Source organism: Melospiza melodia, chromosome 22 (assembly GCF_035770615.1).
Source record: "Melospiza melodia melodia isolate bMelMel2 chromosome 22, bMelMel2.pri, whole genome shotgun sequence".
NCBI classification, from domain to species: domain Eukaryota; kingdom Metazoa; phylum Chordata; class Aves; order Passeriformes; family Passerellidae; genus Melospiza; species Melospiza melodia.
Window position 1 is genome coordinate 9,343,553 of NC_086215.1, and position 15,039 is coordinate 9,358,591.

Consider the following 15,039-nt stretch of genomic DNA (forward strand, 5'->3'; position numbering starts at 1 on the left):
AAAAGGTGGCTCGAGTAACTCCAATTGTAACCCAGGAACTGAAGCAACCAGAAGTCAATGCCTAAGTTGGCAGGGAGCTTTCTCCTCTGGCTGTGTGTTTCCAAGGAAAGTGCAGGCACAGTCATGCTGGGTATTAAAGGAGATCCATTTTATGCCAGTTTTTGTCCGTGACAATCTCATCAGCAGCCATAGAAGACGATGTGAAAAAATCTGAAGATGGATGTTAACAATTCATTTCCTAAATTTCCATACTTAATGTAAACCTAATAACTTCCACATCCTACCAGCTTGATCGTGCCTGCTGGAGTTCACTGCTTAAATAGTTCTCCCTTGTAAGGAAAATGTACCAGGGGCATCATCTGGAGACCAGCTCCTTCACTGCCAGGAACTTGGATGATTTCTTAGAATAACGATCTGGGCAGGTTTTTTACAAATCCCTGCAAGTTCAGCTCCTGTGAGAAGGGTTTTCTGAGGAAGAACCTGCAGGCACAGCATGTTTGGAGGCAAGCAGGAGTTGAAGATTCCTCTCTGCCTCTATGGGAACAGCGCCTTTCCCAAGGCACCTCTGAGAGCAGCAGAAATCCTGCATGACATCAGGTCAGCCTTACCCAGCGAGGCTCCAAAGGCTGCTCCAGCAGCTGGAAGTCCTTGGAGGTGCTTTATAAATGTGCCCACTCTTAGAGCAGGTTCCACATCCTGGTCCACCGAGGAATTTTCCTGCATCTGTTCCTCAGAGAGATCTGTGCGAGGCTGAAGGTCACAGCTCTGAGGAGCCCCTGTGTCCTCAGCTGGCTGGGATGTGGTCCTGGCTAATGCCTGATGGCTTTCACATGACTCAGGCTTTTCTCCTTCGTCCTTCCTTCTCCTTGCCCAGCGTTTTGCTAGTTAGTGGTTGTGCAGCAACAGCTGCAAAGTGTCCTTTCAAGGCAAATTATTATTAACATCCCTTTGCCAAATTGGCACAAACTATGGAACAAGGAGCCACGGAGCGGTTTGGATTGGGAAGGACCTTAATGATCACCCAGTTCCAAACCCCCTGCCATGGGCAAGAACATATCCTTCCAAGCAGCGTGCTCACTGCATCCCTCTAAGCAGAGCAGGCATTTTTGACTCCACATTCTTTTTCTCCTACAAGAGGTGAGAAGCAGGACCTGGGCTGGCAGCAGAGCGGGCACAGCCCCGGTTTTTCTGCTGTGAAAACTGCGGGTTGTGAGCGATGCTGTGCGATGTGGCAGCTCCGGAGGTGCCAGGCGAAGCTAATGCTCCGCAGCGATACTAGAGGGCACTGTAAACCTGGCAGTTTTGGCTTCCGAATGGGACGAAGTAAAAAATTGAAGCGTTCGCTATTTGCGGTCGTTAAAGCTCTCCTGGTATTTAGCGCGAAATTAGTGCTAACCCCAGGGTCCTGAGCGAATTAATTTGTGGAATTACACAGGAATTACTCCCTTGCAGTCCTTATTCATTGCCAGGCCCTGAATTGTTGCATCCACTGCTGGTGGGGCTCCTCTCCCAGTAAATGGGCAGGAAAGGGGAGCAAGAACCATTATGAGAACTCAGCAACTTTTTTTTTAAAGCTATCACTTAGCAGTAATGTGTTCATTAATTGGCAGCCAGACCACTGCCTGGCTTCATTTAAAACCTGATGGTTTCCTTTCATTGCGGTAGCAAAGGTTTCATCCTGCACCTTCCCTCTATGCCATCATCATTTTTTTCCCTGTGCCTGATTAAGAATACACACCTATCAGAGAGAAGGAGAGTTCCTGCACTGCAATAAAACAAAATTGTTTTTAAAAGGGTCTTTTAAAACATATTTAAAAATAGGAACATGCTACTCTAAATTAAACACTCCAATCAATGTGATCAATAGATTAATAGGTTTCAGTACCTGTCTCCTCAGACAGTCCTCATACACCCATCACTGTAATTTATAATTCAGTGTTCAACTCAAATTAGTAAAATTTAAACTGAAACAACAACGGACTGATAAGTAAACAAGACTTCCCAATTTAAATGTAAAATGTTTACCCAGTGTGCAGAATCAAGCTCTCCTCCCTCGCAATATCACCACCACAAAGAATAAACACAGAGCCACAGGGGATAAGAGGAAAAGGCATCTTGAGAGGTCACCTAGTCCATCTCCTTCCCCCAGGGCAGGATCAACCCTGCCTAAATTGGTCTTGACAAGAGAGTTTCTCTCACCTGTTCATCCCTGGAGGTTTTAAAGGGAACTCCACAGGCTCCTCAGATGGTCTGTTCTGGGTGTCAGCTGTTCCTATAGATGGAACATTTTCCCCAAAGTCTAACCCAGATTACTTTTACTGCAGTCTAATCCCACTAATTCTGTCTGTGAGCAACAGTTCATTACTTTTGTAGCATCTTTTATATTTGGGGAGATTATTACTGTATCTTCATCAGCCTTAGGCAATGGGCCATAGTTCTTTTCCTCTGGGGAGGTTTATTTTCTAGACTGTTCTTTTCATTTTCTGCATTTCCCTGGAAGTCTGATGACAGAACTGCTCCTCCCCAACACTCAGCAGAGATGGGAGCACTGTGCCAATGTACCACACCACACTCTCTTTATGTACAGCAGTGTCAGCTTTGCTTTGCTCACACCAGGGCACCACTGTTGGCTCAGGGTTCATTTCTAGCCCATGGTATTGTCCCTTTCCCTTACAAATGCTGCCTATGCAGCCATTTCTGGACAGACATTTCTATAGTTTTAAAGTATTTATCTTTTCTCCTGTTCCTGTAGAACATCAATGTCTTCTTTCCAGCCTGTTTCTTCAGTTTGTTAGGAGTTTTTAATCTTTCTCTTGTTCTCTTACAGCCCCTCTCAGCTTGGTGTTGTTAACAGCTGCAATATGTTTCCTCCATATTCCACTAGCCAAGTCACTAATGCAAATATTGAGTAATGCCAGAGCTGCACAGACCCCTCCAGCACCGTATTCAAGCCATCCTTCCACTTGGACAGCAAGCAGCAAACAGTTTTCAGTGTGTTTCCCAGCTGGTTTGGTACCTTACAGCATTTCTCCCCGTTCCCCCACCTTGCTCCTGGAACTCCCCATGAGTGAAAGCCAAAAGCCTGAGTGCAGCCAAGCTGCAGCTCCTGCTCTCTCTGCTGCCCTGCCACAGGAAAATTAGATTGGTTTGACATGATTTATCCTTGACAAACCACAGCTTGTGGGGCTACTGCATCCCTCATGCCAATGCCATGCCTTCCTTTGGATCTAGTGAGCAAAATTCTGTCCCGTTTGAAGTAAGGGGAAAAACTCCCAAAATCCAGGGACTTTAGCATGTCCAGACTCCACCCAGCCCCCAGAAGCAGTGGAAATACCATCACATTACTGCTCATTTTGGTAAGAAAGGGTTTATTTCCACTGAGAGCTGCAGAGGCATAATCAGGGATATCACAGCTGGGTTTGAGTTTTGAATCCCTCAAGTACCATCAGGTTGTGGACACACAGCCCCTCCCCAAAACTCATTTCCCTGGGACAGTTCAATAGAGGTGGGAGCAGGTGTAATTTACACTCTGAAGGGAGCTGCAAGGAGGTATAAATTACTCAAGCACAAGCTACCTAAGATTCACTTAAAATTCACTCTGAATTTGGCACCAGAAATGCAGGAGATAATCAAGTTTTCCTTTTTGAGATCTTGTGTATTTAAAACCTGCTGTGTTTAATTTTTGCAGTCACAACAATGCTCATTCATAAATATTTCCTAATGTTTGATCCTATTAGTATGTACAGTGCAGTGTTTGATTAATGGACTGGAACAATGCGATCAAATATATTTTGGGCTCCAGAATACCACTTTGTAATGCCTAATATTTGAGGAAATATTACAGATAGGCTTGTCTTCTGACTAGAGGCGATTGCACTTGAATTCTGAGAAACCCAGATACAGATCTTGGATAAGATCTGAATTTCAAGCAAGTCCTAATTACAGAGCACACTGGACCAAAGCTCGAGGTCTGCACATTTCCACCGCTGGATTCTTCACAGCTCAGATGCAAATGTTGTTTCTTAGCCCTCTCTCTCAGGAATTCATAACATATTCATCAACTTGTAGTACCTAAGAGCCCTGTCCGACTGTGTTTGGAAGACCTTAATTTGACTCCGGTAGGAGTTTAACAATATTAATAACTAATATTAAACTGGATTCCTAACGGGGATGCTGGGACAATACTCTTTGATCACTGCATTAATCTGGTGCAATTGTGTTTATATCAGCCTCCTTCATCCCATGTGAGCTCAGTGCCATCTTGGCATGAATATGAAATATGCAAATCTGGGGGATACACGTTAATAGTGGGTCCATCTGCTTGGATCTTTTATTAAAGGGAAGTGTGAATGCAGTTGCCATGCAATGCACTCTTACACACAAAGACCACGAGTTACGAAAACAAGAGAAAACATCTCGTGCTTTGGCCTTATTGGTATTTCACATTTGTCGTTTCTGTATCTGGCCTTCATTTTAATTTAGAAATTTTCCCCAAAACGAAATTTGAGTGAAAAAGCTCAACAGTTAGGAATGACTGTGCGTATACATGCACGCACATCTCTTCCTCTCTAGTGACAGACAGGATATTACTTTTCCACTGCATATGAAATTAATACCAGAAGCACAAGAAAAAACATGTAAATGCCATTCCTTAAAGCCTGATCTGGATCTCACTTAAGACATATATAACATCAAGAAAAACTAGTTGTTGGAGTGAAAAAAGAAGGTAATCCTGAGCTGGTTTGGGAGAGCCAAGCCCAAACATGAGCTCAGCATCGGCTGTGGAGTCATAGCCCAGTGCCTCCACAGGATGTGGATGAGCTCTGTGTTCTGCTATCCCACTTTCTCTGCAATAAACAACTCCCTCAACTCCATCCAAAAGGAAAAAGCTTCTATGGCTCATTGTTGCTGTGCACTGCCATGACCTTAGCCTGTCTCCCTTGGCTGTGTGCTGCTCCATGCTAATGGTTTGGGGGGAGTGCTGTGATTTGTTCAACAGCTGGCAGGTCAAACCTCCGTGCCCCAGATGTGCAAGTTCTGACTCACATGTGGAGGGGAGAAGGTGCCCTGGTGACACAAAGTCAGAGTATCCACCTTGCTGAGCATTCTTAATCCAGGGACAGCCCTTCATCCACCACCCTGCAGGAATGGAGAGCTCCTGGCACCACGGTTGGTTCTGAGCCTCACACTCATCCCAGAAGGCTGGGTTGAGCAATCATCTTATTCAAGGACATTGGGATCTGATGTACAAAAGGGCCCATTCTCCTCCTTGATTCACAGATATTTGAGTAGGCAGCAGAGTAAGCAAGAGGAGTTTTTTCCATATCTTCAATATGCAAATAGATGAGTGAGCTCAGCTCTCTATTCATTGCTTCCAACATACATGACACAGATGATGCTGTTCCCATTGTCACGCTAGAACTGGGGGCTTGATGACAAGAAATTCACTGAGCTTCCATCTGCATAGAGCTGAGATGGTGGTTGGGTAGGGAAAGTCACTGCATTGGATTATGTCAGCTCTACTGTCTGCATCCACAGTTTGCTAGCTGTGCTTGGGATCTGAAAGCCAGTTGAAATCACAGTTATTCCTCCAGGATCAGCTCTGGTGCCACCTGGGGTGGGTCTCATTTGTCGCTACCCAGGACTGCCACCTTTTTCTCTAGCAGGGACACAGGGACAGTGATCTGGGAGCCAGCAAAACGACTGAAGGGAGTGTTCAACCAGCAGGTGACCCAAGAACAAAGTTAAGTGTTGAGATTTATTACATGTGTATTTCTTAATAGCATCTTAGCATAACTGGGTCAGTTATCAGGGAATCAGCACATGTGTGCCTGGGAGGGGGACATGTGCACAGGTCTGCTGGTTCTGTGCTGCTCAACACATCACCTGCTCGGGAGAGAATGAATGTGTTTATCCCAGTGCTAAGGAAAGAAGGAAAAAAAGAACAACCCAACCTTCCACAGCCAGCTGATTATGCATTTTCCACATCAAATTGTCAGCATTTATTCAATTACTTCACTCATTACATGTGCGTTCTTCAGCCACTAATCTAAAACCCCTCCCTGCTGCTGTCAGCTCCATTGGAAGTGACATGTTCCTTCCTCAGGTGAAAAAGCTTTTGTGGAAGGCATCTCCTCACAGGACAGGGCTCAGGGATGCTGCTCAGGGATGCTCCTCTCCCTCTGCTGCCCTCCTTGGGCACAGGAATCCACCCAGGGACTGAGGTGAGTCCTCCAAGGGGTAGCAGGAGTTGTTTTTAAAGCCAGACACTCTCTCAGGCAGGAATTAGAGGAATTCACAAGGCTCAGCCAAGGATACAGAGGAGATCCCCTGAGCCAAAACTGTATATTCTCCAAACACTTCCACTTTAATAGTAAGTTAAAAGGAAAGTTCCCCTTCTGAGGGGTTGTTAATTATAGATCCCTCCTTTAAACAGTCCTCCTGTTTTTATCCACGCTTACACCCCCACAGCTGGTAAAGAGGAGGAAAGCTCTACCTTCCCCAAAAAATCAAACACATCCGAAACGCTTCCTGAGCTGATTCACTTGGCTGGGCTCCTATTTGATATATGAAACAAAAGACAAGGCAGCAGAAAGCAACATATTTTCCCTGTGTCAAGGTGAAGCACTTCCCATCACCCAGCCCATCTCTGCTGGGGTTAATGCACATCAATAATATTTAAATGATCAAAGTTTTTCAGCACAGACAGTGATGGGGTTTTTGGTTTTTTTTCCTGACTTGTCATGCTTGTTTTCCTTAAAGAGGCAATGACCTGCTGTAGTCAAGGCTTGCAGCTTGGCACGCAGGAGCGTTTTGAGAAGCGTTATCTCCCGAACAGAACAGCAGCCTCATGTTTCCCTGCACAACAACCTTTCTTAGCCTAAAATGCTTTGCATCCCATTTTCCTTGATCTGGCTAAGTGCTTGCATGCTGAAAATCCCACCCTCCCTCCAGCTGTCCTTCTGGCAGGAAAGAGACAGCATCTTCTCTCTGGAGAGTACAGTCACTGCTCCTTTGGTTATCTAATCAGGGAGGGCAAAATTCACTCAGGGCCCTGTGAAAGCGCCTGAGCTGCAGAAAATGCATCCCGAGGTCTTGTGCGGGAGGGTGGGAGGAGGCAGCCGGGGAAGCCTCCCCTCCCAGAGCAGATGCTCTCTGCCATTTCCCCAGAAGCTTTCACAAAGGAAGAAAAATGTGGAGAGTACTCCAGGGACTGAAGCGTTCGGCTCTTGCCTCTGCTGCTCCTCGGAGCAGGGCAGGGCAGCCTGGGCAGGAGGGCAAGGAAATAAATGTCCCCCACCCACCCTGCCAGCCTGCCAGAGCTCCGTTTCTCAGGCTTTGTGTGGGTTTTCCAGCATTTCTTCTAACTACAAAATATTCTGCCTCTCTGCCTTCTAAAACTCTGTGATTTTTGTCTTTGCACCGAGCACGAGGAGCTGGGAAGCACAGACCTTCCCATCCTGATCAAGCTGGGAGCTGTCTTCACTTTCAGCTTGCTGAGAACAAAAGGGCAGCACAAGGGTGGTGAGATGAGACAAATCCCCCCTGGAAGTGCGAGGTTCAAGCAGCCTTTGCCTCCATCCTCTGTAACAACCCAAAAAAACATCTTTAAGTCGCTTCCACCCTTTTCCAAACTTCTCCCCAGAGGTCCTGGTGGGCTGGAGAAAGCTACCACTGGAACGAGGTCTGTGTAGAGCTGTGCTTGGCAGATTCACCCCTCACAAAGAGGTCTCTTGCCTGCTGATGGGCTCAGAGCACATTTCCAAGCCGTGTGTTCCCACTCAATAAAATGCTTACTCACTTGCAGGAGGCACTTTGACATCCTTGGCCGCACACTACTAGATAAGGAGCATAAAAAGAATGTATTGCTGTTATAGGGGATACAGCAATATGTATCCTCAAATGAAATATCCTTTATAAGCCTGGTTATTATTCTGGCAGTGATCTCGGGTTGCTCTCAGCAGGCTCAGCTCAGCTGAGGTGTTAGTGAGCACATCACCACGGCCAGTGGGGACTGCCAGGTGTCACATTTACCTTCTGCTGTTCCAGTGCATCCTCTATCATCCCAAGTGGGGAAAACACTTCCCTCTTCTTCCATGCATGTCAAAAGCACCATTTAGGGAGCCAGATATAGCCCTGGTATAAACAGGTGTGAGCCCACATATGTCAATAGAATTACACCTGATTTTAATGGGCTTACATTTGGCCCTTGAGCCCTGGGGATCCCTCTGAGAGCAGAGGCTGTATTAAATATTAAGGGCCTTATTCTCCACCCCTGCCTGTGCTGGAGTAATTAAATCTCCGTGCAGACCCATTGATTTTCAACTGTGCTCTCCTTGTGGGAAGAGGCAGCACGAGGGAAGGTGCAGAGATGTTCCCTCGAGGAAAAACACATCCATTTCTCCTCCCCACAGAAATCCCATCCAGAAGAAAACTATACCCAACATTAAGTATTTGCAAAACGTGCTTGAGTAAAAGAATGCAAATGGCCTAAAATGAAACAATTATTCCAACTCTTCCCCATTGCCTCCAGGCTGTGACAGCAGCGCTGCCGGGTCTGTGAGCGCCACACAAAATCCTTCTCCTTCCCACATCAGGACCTGCGAGGAGCTGGGTGATTCCCATCCTCCAAGGATCTCCTGAACCGCGGTGTAACCTTGGACAAGCCCCACAGCTGTTGCCAGCCTCTCTGGGGTGTTGTGCTCACTGGTTAATTCCGGTGCTTTGCCTGGAGCTAGCGCCTTTTACCTGTGTCTATACAAGTATTATTGCCAGCTTGTGATCTTTTGAGCTAGCAGGGCTGTGAAAAACGACTTTGGTTTTTCCTTAAATGCCATGGAGTTTAGAAGTGTGACGGCTCACACTGTGCTGTTATTCTTTCCAATTGAAACCTAATGATGCGTGCATATCACTTAACTCTGATGTCAATAATCAGCACACCACTTGGTCTTTGCCGTGGCTATTAGAGGGAATGAAAATGAAATACCAACTCCGTTTTATCCTGTTACTGTACCATAATAACTAATAAAGAAGTAATAAGTGAGACGTGGGGAATTTCCAGGGGAGTCATTACTACAGAGCAGACCTAAAGGCACAAAGTGAAATCCAGGAATATTAGCCAGCCCCGGATTCCCAGCCAGTGCTTCTCACTTAAGCTATACTGCTGCTGTAAAATAAGTGTTTACAGAAGAAGTTACCATGTGGAAAGTATCAGACCATGTCCTGGAGTGGAAATTGAGCCAGAATTAAGGACATCCTTGAAGGTAAAGACCACCCAGTGCATCAGCGTCGTGTTTAGGCTGGGCCACAGTCAAGACACAATGCCAGCATTTCATAAATCTCACTTACGCTCCAGAATATGGGAAAAGTTTCCCAGAACAGCTCTAAATCACCTCTGTCTGGTTACAGGATGAATCGTGGGTTTTCCAGGGACTCTTAAATGGGAGAGGACACCCAGAGACCCCAGGGCAATGGGTCAAAGGAAACCATATAACAAAATATTGCGTGCACGAGGTTTGAACCACGTGTAAGATGGACAGTGCATTTTCTGGCTTAGAAATCACTGAATTCTTGGTTAGGAAGGAGCAGTCATTTTTGGGTGGTTGTATACATAGGAGGCAGTGGTGATTCTTTGGATTTCCTCCCCGTAAATGAACTGTCGTTTTTCCATGAGCTGTCATTTATCCACATGTCAAAAACCTGTCGCTGCTCAGGAGTTCTGTCTTCAGCAGCTGCCTGGTGCAGGGAAAACTTGGACCTTTACCTGCTACAGTTTTATCCACTTTTTCCACAGCTGGAGCCTCCTCTGCCCCTCAGCATGGACGCAACAGAGTTGACCTAAGCAACCCCAGCTGCATCTCCAGCCCCGTGCTGGAAGGTGCTGTCACACCTCACAGTCTCCCACCTTCCCAAAGCAAAACCTGCCTCATTTAAATCTCACAGCACATTCCCACCAGTATCCAGCATTTCCCAGCCATCTGATTTCCCCATCTCCGAGTTCCTGCTTTGTTTATCCTATTAATTCCAACCACCCCCTCTTCCCCCAACACACACGCACGCAGCCTCATTTACAGCATCTCCACCAGCAGAAGCCTCCCCAAAATATTCAGGGCACACCAAGCGAGGACTTACACGTGTGGGGAAACCCTCGTGACTGGAGATTTTTTTTTTTTTCTCTCTCTCTCTCGAGCAAACATGAGCTCATGATTTTAATTTTTTTTTTTTAAGCTCTTAAAGGAAAAAAAAAAAAAAAAAAAAAGAGAAGCCCCGAGGAGCGGCATTCCCGGCTGCCGCTATCCAGCCGGGGGCAGCGGGACGGCGCGGATGCTGCACCGGGAGCCGCGGGGCCGCCGGGGCTGAAGGCTCCCGCTCGCAGCATCCTCTTCCTCGGGTGGTTTTCCCTCCCTCCTCCTCCTCCTCCTCCCCCCCCCCCCGCTGCATTTCCTCCTGCACCTTTAAGAAGCCCATTGCCGCCGGTGGGATGGTGTGTGCTAAAGCTGCACAGAGGAAGTTACGCAGCCGGGATCAGGCACGGAGATAAAAGCTCCGATTGTGATTGAAAGTGAGAGCAAAAGGGATTTCAGCCTCGGCATTAACTTGCGAGGGGAGCCGGGATTGCACAAAGCTCCCCCGGCCATCTGCCCTTGGGGGCCGGCGGCGCAGCGCTGCCGGCAGGGCAGGGCAGGGCTGGGCAGGGCAGGGCTGGGCAGGGCTGGGCAGGGCTGGGCAGGGCTGGGGCTGTTCTGGGGGTTCCCCCGGCCCCGAAGTTGGCTGCTCCGCCGGGAGCCCCGCGCCGCAGAGCTCGCTCCCGGTAAGGACCCGCAGCGCCGGGCATGGGGGGAAAGCGGGGCCGGAGGGGGGGCGGGCAGCGCCGGCTTCTGCCCCATTCCCCAGCGCTGCCGGTTGTTCCCACTCTTTCCCTGGGGTGTCCCGCTCTCTGTCCCCCTCCCCGGAGCATCCCCGCCGCGGGATGGGGTTTATTTATTTCCCCGCTCCGGAGTTTGGGAAGCCGGGGGGCTCCCCCAGCCCAGCGCGCCGGCTCCCCCTGCCCCGCCGATGCCCTCCCCGCTCCGGGCAGCCCCCCAAAGTCCTTTGGGGTAAAAGAAACGGGGGAGGATGGGGCGGAGCGGGAGCGGCATCGGGCTTTGCCGGGAACCGCGAATCCACCAGGGAGAGCGGCGGGATGCGAGTGGGGTTTCCAGGATTTCTGCCGGGAGCCGCGCAGCGCTGCCGCGGGGTTCGGGCTCCCGTCCCCCCATCCGTGTGCCCAAATTCGCTGTCCGGGGTGCGAGGAAGGGATGGGCAGCGAGGGAAAGAGGAGAGCAACTCCCGCTCCCCGAGCGCGGGGGGAGAGCGGAGAGTTCATGGGGAGAGCAACACTTCTGAGAGAAAATTAAAAACTCCTTTATTGAGTTTACTTTCTGCTCTTAATCCGAGAGCAGCTCAGTTGTTGCTCAGCGTTGTCCCTTTATTTCAATAGGGTGTTAATCCAATAATAAGAAAAAAACACGGAGCCAGCTAAGTCAAGACACAATCTAATTTTGTGTTTTTAATACTCCGGCTATCAGTCCCCAGTGAGTGCTGAGTACTCTTCAAAGAGAACAAAGAGCATTGATTCTATTTGTTCCCATGAACTGCAGTTTCTTAATAATATCAGGTGAAGATTTATTTTCTAAGAACTAAACCAAATCAAGCAGAGTGAAACCTTTAATTTGGGGAGCCTCTCTGCCCCGTTTGCAGTATGTTGGCTCAATCCAGAGCAACACTCCAACTATTTCTGCAAAGGGACTGGACTGGCTAAGTGGGTGTTGAGCCACACACTTCACCCCAAACCCGCTTGCCTGGCTGATGAACTGACAGTAAATACATTTTTTCCAGCAAATTTTCACTTCCCTGGGAATCTGTGACATTTAGCCAGCATAACAAGACACTAATAGATATTATAGATCCTTTCTACCTGGGTTTTTCCCTGACAGCCATTCAAGTGCAAGATAATAATTGTTGAGGCTGTGAAAATAGATCCATAAACTTAACAGCATCGGAGTCCTCATTAAAACTACCCTGCTTGTTTTCTACACAATACCAGAGTCTCTCACTCTCACTCTTACCAGGCACTTGGCAGTGACCAGTTTGATGTAATAATTAGGAACTGACTTGTTATAACTCAAAAGACAGCTCTGATGTAAGTAGGACTTATAAACACTGTGTCACCCTGCCTTATTATTTTTACTACATTTACTCATAACATAAAAATAGCAGCCAGTCTATTCTTTTTCTGGGAGTTTATTCAGGTCCAACACAGCTATAACAGGCTCTTCGTAGAGAGCTGGCAATGAAGCATGAGAGACAGCTTCTCTTTTCTGAACTCATTCATCTCAATCAGCAATCTTTCAAGCAAAAAGGGGGGAAAGGGAGATGGTAGCAGAGCGGTGTGAAGCCCCTGAACATGGATCAATGCATGTGTTAACCTGGAGTTTCTGAGCTTTAGTAACTGAGCTTCATGAGAAAGGAAATGCTAAGCATGCTGTTGAAGCAGATATGGCTCAATTGTGAAAGAAAAGTTGGGGAAAGAAGTAGAAAGGGAATTATCCAAAGGTAAATTTCTGTTCTGGATATGTGCCTCCCACCTTCTTGGATGAGATCTCCCTCCTGAATCTAATACTGAGAGAGGGTTTGACTTTTTCCCCCTCCCCGCTTCGGTTCTTTGTCATTTTGTTTTGTAATTACTTACAATTTTTTTAGCTCTACTGGAAAGACAACAAAATTGCAGAAATGTTGTTCTAACCTGAAATGAATACTGGGAAGGTCATTGCTCTTTGTATTAGGTGAACCTAAATGTTATTAGGACTTTAAATTGTTTTTTATTAAATGTTATTGTTCAGATAAATCATATGTGGGGATGCTGGACAATGTATCTGTCTCCCCAGCTGTCTTATTTATTTGCTTATCTTTTTAGGACTATCAATTTGTCTGTCTGTCCCTTCTCTGTCTGCATATTCCCCATCTCCTAATGACCCATAGCTGCTTCTTGATGTTATTTGAAGACCCATTAGAGCTCCTGTTGTCCAGCTGCTGTTGCAAAGCAGATACCTTAAATTGGGCAGCGCTCCTTCCCTTCTCCCAGACAGCAGAAAAGCCATAAGCATCTTACTATGGATTGCTTTTTATTAAAGTTGTATATCTCCCTGTTACAAAAACCTGTCTGGTGGCTTGGCAAGCCCAGCTGAGAGCTCTGCCTCTTGAGGGACCCCTGTTCTTCGTGCTCCAACTGTCCCCCCTTGCTCCCACCTAATCTGTCTTCCAATTTCTCGCAGGTCCCTCCTGCTGATGAGCTCTGCCTTTGCCCTGACCATGAAAGAGAGAGGAGACCCCAGGTAGCCCCATGGATTGCAGCTGAAGGCTTTGGGGACTTGGTGCTCCGTTGCCAAAAGGCAGAATTGGACAGGAATCCTCACCACCACCGCAGGACACAGCGGGAGAAGCCAAAGCCAGCCCTGCCCCAGTCACCCCAGTGACCACCTGGGTCTGGGCACCGACCTGCTCACACTGACACAACCATCCTTTGCGAAAAAGGAATTTCAGCTCCAAGCTCCAAGCAGTCTCTCTTGTCAGAGTTGTACTGATGGCCAGATGCTCTATTTATTTTATGTGCTAAATGTTCTAACACCCCAATAATTAAGGCAGACACAGTTTAAGGCACTTTCCACAGCGACGCAGTTGGAGCAGAGCAGAAGGTTGAGGAAAACCTGATCCAGCACCATCTCACGGCCTCTCCAATTTACTCCTATCAAATTTCATCAGCAACTCAGAACTTGATCTTTGTATTGATTGACTGGAGTCACCTCTAGATATTTTCATGCTGATTTGGAAGACCTTTCGTACAATAAAACGGGGAAAAAATGAGGTTAAGGAAGACTTTTGACCACTGATCAGCAACTCTGGCCAAAACTTTCCCAATCAAGTGAATTGCAAAGTCGGCTTCCATGCCAAGAGGAACTTTCCACGTCCAGGTACAGCGCGCAGAGTGGGATCATCCCTGTTGCTGTGTGGATCTCCTTGGAGTGGAGCATTTTTAGATGAGGAGTTTCCATGCTGATCCCGAGAGCCACCCCTAGCCCAGCCGCCGCCTTCCTCGGGACTCCCGGCGCTGCCCTCGCCCAGGGCGCCCGCGCCTGGCCGCAGCTGCCATGCTCTACCTGGCTGCTCTCCTCGTGCACTGCGTGCCCCTGGCCATGGCACAGTATGACATTTGCAAGTCCTGGGTGACCACGGACGATGGCCCCTCATGGGAGTTTTACGCGTGCCAGCCCAAGGCCATGCGGATGAAGGATTACGTGACCGTGCGGGTGGACCCGGCAGGAATCACTTGTGGGGACCCTCCGGAGAGGTTCTGCACCCATGTAAGTGTTTGCTGCCTTATTTGCTGGCTTAGAAAAGGCTCTGCTGGTGGCTGGAGGCAGTGTCCAGCCCAGGTGCCACTGGGAGGATGTCCTGGGTCAGGGTGGGCACTGCTGGAGCTGTCAGCGTGCAGAACACGGAGAGGGCACCCTGCCCAGCAGGGATGGGGCTGGCATGCTGGAGGGAGGGTGAGGAGGAGCCAGGGAGGGCTGAGCAAGTCCTGGGTGAGGTCTGGATTTTGGAAAAGCACACAGCTCCTCTACTTGCTAAAGTGTGGGGTGTGCTCGCCAGCCCCATCCCTAAGGGATGCTCCAGCACTGCTGGGATTTTCTAGGATGTGGGCAGTTTGAGGCAGCATGAAGGGCACGGCAGGGGAGTTTGGCCCCTGCACACCCCCAGCTCTGGTGGTTGGTCTGACAGCCACAAACTTCACTAAAGCTCCTGAAAATGTGATTCTCCCTCTCTTCTGAAAAGGCTCTGTGGATAGACATTTGCCCTTGTAGTTAAAATCTTTAACTTATTTTCTCTTAAATATTAATCATTGCATTTCATTCCGTGCACCACAAAGCTCAGCAGGAACATTTGATTTATAATTCACAAGGCTTTACATTGTTAAAGAGTTCAGGGGTCAAAGCAAAGAGC

At 48.0% G+C, this 15,039-nt stretch overlaps 1 protein-coding gene across 3 annotated transcripts in view; it reads left to right on the top strand.

Annotated features, from left to right (window-relative positions):
• The first annotated feature begins 10,385 nt into the window (after positions 1-10,385).
• The window catches only part of NTNG2 (netrin G2), a 54,439-nt gene continuing 49,785 nt past the window's right edge, over positions 10,386-15,039 (top strand). The window contains exons 1-2 of one of the 3 annotated variants that reach the window (XM_063174708.1): positions 10,386-10,561; positions 13,314-14,399. In XM_063174708.1, the coding sequence (XP_063030778.1) occupies positions 14,187-14,399 (213 nt within the window). In that variant the 5' untranslated portion in view covers positions 10,386-10,561; positions 13,314-14,186. Of the gene's footprint in view, positions 10,562-10,710; positions 10,811-13,313; positions 14,400-15,039 lie in introns of those variants that run through there. The other 2 variants (XM_063174706.1, XM_063174707.1) reach the window with 2 other exon arrangements.